This window comes from Labeo rohita, unplaced genomic scaffold, assembly GCF_022985175.1.
Source record: "Labeo rohita strain BAU-BD-2019 unplaced genomic scaffold, IGBB_LRoh.1.0 scaffold_76, whole genome shotgun sequence".
Taxonomy (NCBI): domain Eukaryota; kingdom Metazoa; phylum Chordata; class Actinopteri; order Cypriniformes; family Cyprinidae; genus Labeo; species Labeo rohita.
Genome location: NW_026129700.1, coordinates 315,778 through 327,859, shown reverse-complemented (window position 1 = coordinate 327,859; position 12,082 = coordinate 315,778). Strand labels below are relative to the sequence as shown.

The following is a 12,082-nucleotide window of genomic DNA, read 5'->3' as shown; positions in this document are numbered from 1 at the left end:
TTTCTAAGTGATCAGATTAATGCCCTAGCATGTTAATTTGAGAACCCAGACTATAGACTAACAGGACTTTTTGGCATTCTTGGTACTTTTTTTGGATAAAACAAGCTGGGTTTTACTGCATAAACATGTTGAACACCCAGCATGCAGCTGGCTGATTAGTATTAATATCAGAAACTTCAGAGAGGCATCCCAGCATTGGACAGTTGTGTTTTATTTATGACTCGAGTGAAAGTCTCTGAGTTCAGCAAAAGATTTCTGTTGAACAGAAGATAACTTTGTGGATACGCGTACACATAACTAGGGAATTCTTTAAAACTTTGTTGCGGTGGAATCCATGATGTGTACGATCAAAAACATTCATTAAAAGCATCAGCAACAGCCCTCTTTTAATGCTGAAAAATGGAATAATGCACTGTCAGATGCAGATTTTGATGCTGTTTGATCTGCGATAGTTTTTGCCCTTTTATAAAACAAATAAGATTAATTTATAGTACATAAAAGATTGTGCTTATGATATATTTACAGATGATGTTTAGTAATTCATTTGCATTTAACATGGTGCATGCATTATTATAATAGAAATCACACACTTTCGTTCAAATTCATTTGATCTTTATTCATATTAAATTGAAAATATACTTTGTAACAGGATCATGTAACAAATATGAAGTATTCGTGTTCAGTTGGCATTCAGTTTGGTGGAGGGTGGTCACTACCAATTAAAATGGAAACAGAAAGGGGAATGATTTGAACCACTGACCATAATGAGTTTTGTCTCAGGTGTTTTCATGTTATAATAGAAAATAAAACAAAATAATCTACACAATTGACAAAGCTCTAAAACACAGTGACCCAAAGATAATTTGGCAACACTTAAAAGAGAAGTCCACTTCCAAAACAAAGATTTCACATATAATGTACTCACCCCCTTGTCATCCAAAAAGTTCATGTCTTTCTTTCTTCAGTCGTAAAGAAATTATGTTTTTTTTTTGAGGAAAACATTTCAGCATTTTTCTCCATATCATGTACTAATATGGTGCCCCGGTTTTGAACTTCCAAAATGCAGTTTAAATGCGGCTTCAAACGATCCCAGCCGAGGAAGAAGGGTCTTATCTAGTGAAACGATCGGTTATTTTCATTTTAAAAAAATACAATTTAAATACTTTTTAATCTCAAAAACTTGTCTTGTCTTGCTGTCCCTGAACTGTGTATTCTGCCTCAAGACAGTTAGGGTATGTTGAAAAAAACTCCAATCGTATTTTCTCCCTCAACTTCAAAAATCATTTCAAAATCATCCTACATCGCTGCAGAAGTACCGATCCAGTCTTTGCAAAGTGAACATGCAAAGAAGATGAAAACACCCTCAACAAAAAAGGTAAAACAGCGGTATAGGACGATTTTGAAGTTGAGGGAGAACATGAGATGGGAGTTTTTCGACATACCCTAACTGTCATAAACCGGAACAAAAACAGTCCAGGAAGAGTAAGACAAGGCGAGCATTTGACATTAAGAAGTTTATAAATTGTATTATTTTTATGAAAATAACAGATCGTTTTGCTAGATAAGACTGTTGTTTGTCGGCTGGGATTGTTTACAACCGCATATGGGATCGTTTGAAGCTGCATTTAAACTTCATTTTGGAAGTTCAAACTCGGGGCACCATATCAGTCCATTATATGGATGAAAATCCTGAAATGTTTTCCTGAAAAAACATAATTTCTTTACGACTGAAGAAAGACAGACATGAACATCTTGGATGACAAGGGGGTGAGTTCATTATATGTGAATCTTTGTTTTGGAAGTGGACTTCTCCTTTAAGTCTGAATATCATTGTGTTAAATAACAAAATATCAAACCAAATGGCATTTATTCGTTTTACAGAATGACAGCAGCACAAAATATTTCACAAAAATAAGTCTGTTAGGTTTCAAGTTCTGAAGCAATAAACTGCTCAAAATACTGAAAAGCATTTTGACACTTTCCAGTTTGAAACTGAAGGAACTGACTTCGTATTTACTAAAAATCACAATTTGGTTAGGGTCAATGCCAAAATGTGTATTCTGAGAAAGTTCTAGTATGACTGCAAAAGCCATTTGGTTTAATATTCTGTTATCAAATGCACCAAAAATCATTTCAAGTGTGACTTAAAGGGATAGTTCACCCCAAAAATGAAAATTACCCCATTTACTCTCCCACAGGCCATCCTAAGTGTACATGACTTTATAACTTTTATGCTTTATAATGGCAGTGAATGGCTGTTGAGAATGTGAAGTCCACTTTATTGAAATCTCAACTGCCATTTATTTTCATTTTTTTGGGTGAACTATGCCTTTAAGTGTCTGAATGCTTTTTTAGGCTACTGTAAATTATATTATATATTTCTAGTTAGCTTAGCACAGACCACCATCAGTAACAATGCATGGCCACCCAGTGATTTTAAACATATATTAATCGCAAGTGCTTCAGTGGAGAATTCTCTCATAACTAACCATGTACATATGATCATATCTAATAAAAAGCAATCAAACCAAATGCAGACATACAAAACAAATATATAATAAATAAAGATAGTTCACTCTAGATAGATCAGTATTTTAGGCTGACAAGAGTAGATAATTAATGTTGTCTCGCCGTAAGTCTTAAACAGTCATATTTACAACTAACAAAGGTAAAGAAATAGAGAAAATGGGCACTTATGGAGAGAAGGAGAGGGTCACAGCTAACCATAAAAGCAGCAAGAGAAGAAATCCACAGAACAGAGCATGACACACAAAGAAACAGGCCCGAGGAAAACAGAACATCACTTGAGATCAAATCAAACGTCACAAATACAAAGTTACTGACACAATGTCAGACCATTACTACAGATGGTGCATGTTAAACAAAACTGAACGCTTCATGGCAAAGAAATGATTGAAAAAAGGCTTGATGCAACAACCTCTGTATATTTACACTTCCCATAAATCTTTCAGCACTCTACAAAAATACTTTGCACTTTTCTTTAGAAGAACACACTTGTTACAGAGCAGTCAGTCCAAATGCCTGTAGTCTCATGGCTCAGAAATACAGTACATTTTACTGCACACAAAATGTTGTATGTTTGTAAGTGTGTACAAAAATCTGTACTTCCCACTACATGATGTGTCATATATGTACATATACAGTTTGGTACATAGTGAATACTGAATTACTGTGTGAATCGCTGATTCTCGGCAGTCCATAAAAATGCTAGATTTGTGTAAAAAGCTGCTTCCCTGCAGTGGTTCCACATGCATCAGTTTACATGTCAAGTTAGTAATTCAAGTAAAATTATGAAATATGACTAAATTATTTTAAATATGGTTCATTTTAGCCAGTTCAACATGATCTCATTAGTATTCATACAGACATTGTTTAGCATGTAAAGTGTGGTTCACTTATTAATGTATTGAGAGAATATAAACTGCAAACCCCTTTACACTACCTGTTCAAATGTTTGGGTTATTTTTTTCCCCCTCCTTTTTTTTTTTTTTTTTTTTTTTTTTTTTTTTTTTTTAAACTTTTGTTGAACAAGGACACATTAAACTGATCAAAAGTGATGGTAAAGACAATTAAATTATTACTTTCTATTTCTTTTAAACTTAATATTCCTAAAAAACAAATATTAAGCAGCAAAATTGTTTTTTTTTCACATTGATAAGAACAAATGTTTCATAATATTAGAATGATTTTTGAAGGATCATGTGACACTTAAGACTGATGTCGAAAATTCAGCTATGCTTCAGCAGGAATAAATTACATTTTAAAATATATTTAAATATAAAAGATTTATTTCAAATTGTAATATTATTTCACAATGTCTATCATTATTATTTAATATTTTTACTGCATTTTACTGGACTGAAAAAATGCAGCCTTGTTGGCCACAGAATGTAAAAAATGACCCCAAGCTTTTAAATAGTAGTGTACATATAAACTTGAATTTACAAATTCATAAAATAACACTGATTTACACAAATTGTTTAAATTAATACATTCATGAGGGGAAAAACACATGATAACATGATTTACACCATAACATAAAATATATTTCACAGTATTGCACGTGTAGCTGTGATAACTAGTAGGATTTGGGGTAAAAAGTTCTTTCTCACAAAAAGTTTTCACGCATTCTAACCAGACTATTTGATTTGTCTCCAAAGTTATGCATGTAAAAGGGTTTACACTTTATAATGCTCTTAACTTGAATCTAAATGTACAAATATGTACACAGTGAGATCGCACTGGCCAATAATGCTGTACTAAAACAGCTAAATTGTTTCAAAAAATGGCATCTGTAAATCAAAGGTTTATAATGACGCCTCAAGATTAGGCTTTGTGATATTTGGCAGTTAAAGACTGTTGAAATGTCCACGCATCTTGTTGCAACACAACATCCCTTATTTAATTAACTGTAACAGTAATGTCATTGTGTTTATATGCCACAAATTGGACAAAATGTCAACAAAATGGGATTATTCTGATCCACAAACTAGTCTTCTAACAGTACATTATTAAAAGCTACACAGAAACATGAAACTACAAGTGAGAGCAGTTTGGAAACTACAGGGGCAACACTTCCAGTATTTGTGCTACACTTGCTATTAGATGTGAGAACATAGACAGACAAACAAACAACAAAAATGAAACAACAGTTTTAGACCACTGACAGTGATAACAGGCTAACGTCTGTTTTCTGAATTATGTTAGCGCTGAAGAGTGGCAATTTTACAAAATACAGCTCACCTTTATGAAATTGTGATACTTAACACAGCATCACATGTCCAATCTCCCTAATTCAAGTAAACCGGCTGTTTTAACTAGAACATTTTTTTTTTTTTTTTATGAAATACAATGAAATGCCCCAAATAAATATGTAGCAGCCATTGTGAATAAATAGTAATGATAACAAAATTTGTGCCCACATTCCATTTTCCAATTACAGATCTGACAAAGGCTCAGTACTGACACTCTGAATTGCACAAACTCAAAATTACTAGGGATTATGTTAACCAGCAGATAAAAACTAAATGATTTATTTGCTAACTTCAGTCTAGATGCATAAACAAATACCAAGGCAAAATATCATATACACAACATTGAAAATTTATGCTTGGAACTGTTGGCTTAAAAGGACAGTTATCACAAAAATGAAAATTCTGTCATTCTTCGGAACACAAATTAAGATATTTTAATGAAATCCGAGAGATTTCTGAACCTGCATTGACAGCAACACAACTGACACATTCAAGGCCCAGAAAGGTAGTGACCCAGATAGCACACGTACATCTGCAAGATATCTGTTAAAGATCTCTTGATCTAGAAAGCATCTGCTGTGTACAAATGTCTGCCAGACGTTTGCAAGATGTTAGTTTTACATACATTCTAAATTATAAACATCTTAAAGACATCTAATATACGTCTCTTTGACATCTCATAATAAAATACGTCTTGCAGTCTATGCAGGATCAGAAAGCTCTCGGATTTCACTAAAAATATCTTAATTTGCATTCTGAAGATGAACGAAGGTCTTACGGGTTTGAATTGTCACGTGGGTGAGTTATTAATGACAGAGTTTTTCTTTTTGGGTGAACTATCCCTTTAATGTCAACATATAACAGCTTTCAGAACCCAGTTTACTTTCTAACTACGCTGCTAAGCAGAATATTCAGACTTGATTTTATCAACCAGAAAATGACTGGATTGTAAAAATTGGCATAAAATGTCCTAAAATGCAAGTCTGTCAACTGTGAAGCTTCTAAAAATCCATTGAAACCTACTTCTGAGGAGGATTTTTGACTGGAGGCCTGGACGTGGAGGCCAAAGGTCAAGCTCAGTAGGAAAATACTTGTTCAAATCGATCATTATTTGCTATTATTGCAGTAACCTGATTGGATGTCAGCTAAAAATGAAAGTCAGTTCAATGGAACAAGTTATGCATTGTGACTGAACGATCATGAAAAACATGTAACACCAAGAACATTAAGAAAGTAAACAGGGTTAATTTCATGTTGACTTCAATGTTTTGATAGCGTACTGACTAACTTGGGTTAGGTCTTTTAACCAAGAACTGAAAAGTAACAGTAAAAAATTCAGACAAAGGATAATTAAAGTTCCCAGACACCCTTTGTCAGCGCTTACTCAATTCAGGTACAGATAAAGTAAATTAATGTAAACACCCTGTAAACCATTCAGTGCCATTCTTCCCGATAATTAATTCTTCATATCTCTCAACAGGTGAGTTCACCGCTCACCTAACGGTAATAACCCCACTGACGATTATTGTATTGTATTCCCAATATGAACAAATGCCTCTCAGTGCCTTTATCAGCCTCCTATTCAACTCATTGTGCTGAGGAACTCGACTGTCCATAATTTCTCAATCCTCTCAGGTCTAACAGTAGTCGTCCCAGTAGGGCAGCAGTTTTAGCGGTATGAAGGATGTGCTGAAAAAGTGCAAGTGTTCCAGTCACGAAAATATAAAATTCAAGTGCATATTCGCGCCTTTAATCTTCTAAACACACTTTTTTCATGTCAAACATCCATTTTTTGTTCCAGACTCAAATGGAACCACCCAGTTGGAACCACCTATTGTACACTCTTAAAAACAAATTAGAAAACAATGGTTCCACAAAAAACCTTTAATCATCTATGGAATCTTTCTATTGCACAAAAGTTCTTTATAGTGGAAAAAAAGTTCTTCACACTAAGGAAAAATAGTTATTTTAAGAACTGAAAGGTTCTTTGGCGAACCCAAAGTGGTTCTTATATGGTAGGGGCATCCAAAACGGTTCCTGGAGGGCCACTTTAGCTCCAACCCTGATGAAACTCATCTGAACCATAGTAGACTCACTAGAAACTTCCAGGAATTTATCTTGGATGTGGTTGGAGCTAAACTCTGCAGGAGCAGAACTGCACACCTCTGTTCCATGGCATTGCTGCGAAATTTTAAATTTTTATTTTTAAGAGTGTACTTAATATCTCTCTCTCTCCTTCGGCTTGCTCCCTTTATCAGGGGTCGCCACAGCGCAGCCGCACAGCCGTATTGGCACGTTTTACGCCGGATGCCCTTCCTAGTGAACTTAATATCTAATTTCATTAAATTAATAATGTTACTACATCTGATTATGTGCCATCCCATATGAGAAACTTTAAAATACCTGTAGAGGAGAAGAAAATGTTCCTGGATAACTGACGAGGTCTTTGGGGATGGATGGGTTGCGTTGAGCTTTCCCCCATATTTTATGTGACATAATGTCAGTTCAGTGGCTTACATTGTTTCTCGTCCCATTTTTGACCACCAGAGGATCAAGGAAAGACATTTAAGGTGCTGGTAGAAGAACCAGGCTCTACAGAGCATGGAGACCTGGACGTTAGACCACAGTGTTCCTCTGCCGGTACGGAGGAGGAGGCAGGACTGTTCCTGGCTTCATACCAGACAGATATTCAGGGTTTTCAGCCACTGCAGGCTGTATGCGGCCATTCTGCTTGTAAAGGAACTTGTTATTGCAGATCACCGAAGAGTCTTGGGAGTTCTGAGGGGTAACCTTGGCTGGAAGGCTTTGCTGCCAATACTCAGGATTGTCAAAGCTATTCTTGTACATCTTGTCCACTAATGCGGTCCCGATCTGGGTGCCTGGTTGCACCGGTAGCACCGGTTGCACCGGATGACCCGGTAAGCCCATTGTGCCACCTTTACCAGACTTTGCCAAGTGAAACTGTTGGGGCGAACGATTAGATTTGCCTGGGTGCCCTGGTTGAACCTGATGGCTCACTAGACAGATCTGACTTGGTAATGCTGGCAGCCCAGATTTGCCGCCGTGATCATGAACCAACTGAACTGAATGGGTATGTTGATCATTTTGGCTCATCGGTCCAGGGTGTACTGGCTGAACTGGCGGTATGGCGAAATGAACGTGTGGTCCGTGGCTGTGATGATGGGGTTTTCCCATTTGTGTGATGTGAGGAACATGGGTACCTTGAGTGTGAGCTGCTGTGGTCACCTGCAGTGGGATGGAGACTCCATTTTTCCTCAATATCTCCTGGTTCATGTCGCTGGTGTTGTTGAATGTGTTGAGGTAAAGGGGCTCGTTGATATATTCATCTTCACACTTGGGCTTCCCATCAGGGGTGCTGTGGTAACCTGGGTTGTCTAGCGCGTGAACGTCTTTATTTTTACGCCTCGTTACAAAAGGATTCTCCTCAACGGGATTCAGATGATCTGCAAAGATCAAAGACAATGACATGGATAAAACATTGTAGACATTATACTTTACTCACCCTCATGTCATATTATGACTTTTCACTGTAGTTTTTTTCAAATTTGTAATGATATCTTGGCCACTTTTCTTTAATATAATGAAAGTGAGGACCTGGGCTATCCAGCTCCGAAAAACAAAAAAGCACCCTAAAACCCATAAAAATCATAAGTGCTATATACACCACGTCTTCTGAACTGATTCGTTCTGTTGAGATTTGTTCTGTGATTCAGTCGCAAATTTATTAATCCCACAACTGGAAATTACTAGTAAGGCAAATAAATAAATAAAATATTTTTTAAAAATTATTAAAAATATAAATAAAAAACAATTATTTCATTAAAAATGAAATGTATGTATGTATATGTAACAAAAAAAAAAAAAAAAAAAACTTACAAAATATTACAAACAAAAACATGTTGCAGTAAATATAAATATAAATATTAATAGACCAAAATAAATTAATACTAAAACTTCATTCCCCATTGTAATTGCATAAAAAAATGACATTCTTCAAAATGTTTCCTAAGTTAGACAGAATTAAGAAAGTAATACAGGTTTGGAACAACACAAGAGTGAGTAAACTGTCTTATGATAACAGTCCAATTCATAAAATTTGTTAATAATAAATGACGTGAGAACATACTTGTTGAGATCTTGTCCTTCATAGGGGACATATAACCGTCCTCATCTATATCTTCCCTCTGTCCTTTCTCTCCCAGCAGGACAGTTGGGTCTGCACTATAACGCTGGCTGCTGCTGTCCTCCACAGTGTGAGCTGTGGGCTGCTTCTTCAAGCTTCCATTACAGTGTTGCCCGTCTAGAGCGTCCAGACCTGATCTTTGTATACCACTTCCTGTAGCAGCTGCCTCATGTGGTCGGGATCCCGTCACTTCCTCAGGGCACAAACTTCCATCATGATATCCAAACTGGTTCTGATGACAGGAGGAACAAAATATTAACTTAATAAGATAAAAAAAAAAAATATATGCTTCAGAAATGTCCACAGGAAAAATATTCAGAACAAGCACAATATACAGTATATAAAATGTGATACCACTAGTGAAAACGTCTTAACATTTCTTTGCTTTTCTTAACTTTCAAAGCAAGCTTTCAGACACCTATATCTTTTGTATAGATCATACTGAATTTTTAGATTATTAGATTTTTTTTTTAGATTTTTTACACTTGTTTTACACTTTCTAAGCTATAGCAAAGCTCAAGTTTAAATTGGTAAGTTATTGTATTAGGCAGGAAGTGAATGTAATTTAGTTTGTTCTTTTCCTTACTCAGGTGAAATGAAAGGCTGTGACCAACTTGGCAATGGAGAGAGTCTATTCAAACAGTAATAATGAAAACAGGGTGCAGCAGTACTGCTCCATATAGTGTTCAGTTCCAATTTGATTAGAGAGAGAGAGAGAGAGAGAGAGAGAGAGAGAGAGAGGAGAGAGATAGATAGATATATGTATAGATAGAAAGATACATGAAAATATTTGTTGTGCGATAATATTTTACACTATTACTGTTTTACTATGTTTTGATCAAATACAGTTCAAGTCAAAAGTTCACATACTTGCAAACTCTGCAAAATGCTAACTGTTTTGCCAAAATAAGAGGAATCACACAAAATGCATGTTATTTTTACTGACCTGAATAAGGTATTTCACATAAAAGATGTTTACATATAGTCCAGAAGAGAAAATACACAAAAATTCACAAAAAACAAAGAATTTGTAGGACTTGAAGGATTTTTCTGTAAAAAAAGTGGGCAGTTTAACTGTTCAGGACAAACAAGGGAATCATGAACAAGTATCACTAAACAAATAAAGAAACAGCTGTGGATCGTTCGGATAATAACACACAGTATTAAGAATCAAGTGTATGTAAACTTTTGAACGGGGAATTTATAAATTCAACTATTTTCTCTTTCTTCTCATGTAAATGTCTTTTATGTGAAATACCTTATTCAGGGCTGTACTAAAAAAATAACATGCATTTTGTACGATCCCTCTTATTTTGCTAAAATAATTAAATCTAAAGCATTTATCATCATATAGGTGAATAAATGAACAAATAAAAAAAAATAATAATAACAATAATAAACAAGTCTAATAAAATAAAAATCTAGGATTACTGTAAAATCTGGAAACAACGGCTACGTTAAGGAACAATTACAATTGTTGTGCAATTGCATCCATAAATGTACTAGGGATAAAAACACATGATGTCATAAGAAAAGGGCAGGAAAAAACTAAATAAAATAATTAAAATAAAAATATTTTATTATAAAAAAAAAAATAAAAATAAAATAATATATATTTTATTGTTTATATTTTTGTGGCGCCACATGTACCATGGTGCTTACTTGATTTGAATCTACATGTGGGTGGGGCATATGGGAAGTGGGAGGAGCATTTAAGGAATGAGGAACCAAGTACTCCTCAGCGTCCATCAGGTCATCCAGCTCCTCCTCATCTAGAAGACTCTGGAAGAACTTACTGTGGTTGGGGCTGGGCAACTTCATGCGATCATCCCCCTGAGATGACAACATACAATATTATCCACTGAACTTAAGGAACATTTCAAATTTCAAGCAAAGAAGTTAAACAGTCCCCACCTGTATAACGAGGTATCTCTGAGGGTCTCGTGCCATGCGGCTGAACTCTGCAGCAAGTTCTTTAAACCGAGGCCGACTATCAGCATCAATCATCCAGCCTGGAGGTGAAAACAGGCCAAACAGTATGTCAGAAATACTCAACAAAATTCTACTTTTCAGCTAAAATCTACTTTGAACGTATATCAGTGTACATTTTTCATTAACAAATACATTTTCTATATTTATATATGCTTTTTGTATATTTACATTTATTTAGTATGGCATTTGCTGGATCCTAATTTCTTAATTACATTTAATTTTCCCTCCAATCTGACACATTACACAAATGCAAAGCAATAAAAGTGGATTTCATGCAGGAATATTAAAGTCTCTGAGGTGTTATAATTGGTATGTTGAATCAAATCATAAACGGCAGCTTCCAGTCGAATCTGATTATGACGAACAGATCTAATATTCATCTCTTTTCACTTCTTTGTTGAATTGACTGTGCCTAAACAAATAGAGTGCGAGTGGATAAAGACAGCTGGATAAAAAACGTGATAGCAAATACAAGACAAACGTACCCAGTTATAATGTGGTTATTGCTTTTTACATTTTACCTCATTAGCAAAATGGCAACTGTACTGAAGTTGAAGTATGACATTTCTGTGCCAGCAAATCGAAATAACATACGGTTTATGAAACACTTCCTATACCTTTGGTGACCAGAAAGGAAAGAATACACTATGAACAGGTTAGGACGTCTCAGATTATGACTCACATTTGACCATCACCATGTAGACGTCTATGGTGCAGATGGGCGGCTGGGGCAAGCGCTCGCCCTTCTCCAAGATGTCTGGAATCTCACGTGTGGGAATCCCATCGTAAGGCTTTCCTCCAAATGTCATCAGCTCCCAGATAGTCACACCTGAATGAATGTGAAACACAGTCCATCTCCAAAGCTCACTGTTAGCCTGCAATCTATAGGAGTGGATGTGACACCTATAAAAATATGTTGTTTTTACCTGTATTTAACTTTCTTTATCTTGTGAAAAATATCCTAATTTTTTTTTCTTTTAGTTTTTTACCATTTTTTTGTATTTTTAGACTCCTAACTCCTGTGCTAATTTGCATTTAATCCAGAATTAAATTAATTCCAAAATAAAAATTTCCTGATAATTTTACTCACTCCCACGTCATCCAAGACATT

At 35.4% G+C, this 12,082-nt stretch overlaps 1 protein-coding gene across 1 annotated transcript in view; it reads right to left on the bottom strand.

Moving 5' to 3' along the window:
- Positions 1-1,046: 1,046 nt before the first annotated feature.
- si:ch73-383l1.1 (receptor tyrosine-protein kinase erbB-4) overlaps positions 1,047-12,082 on the bottom strand; it is a 178,018-nt gene continuing 166,982 nt past the window's right edge. The window contains exons 23-27 of the mRNA XM_051104636.1: positions 11,654-11,800; positions 10,894-10,991; positions 10,642-10,812; positions 8,923-9,211; positions 1,047-8,239 (exon numbers count right to left, since the gene is read on the bottom strand). Of these exons, the coding sequence (XP_050960593.1) occupies positions 7,392-8,239; positions 8,923-9,211; positions 10,642-10,812; positions 10,894-10,991; positions 11,654-11,800 (1,553 nt within the window). The 3' untranslated portion in view covers positions 1,047-7,391. The remainder of the gene's footprint in view (positions 8,240-8,922; positions 9,212-10,641; positions 10,813-10,893; positions 10,992-11,653; positions 11,801-12,082) is intronic.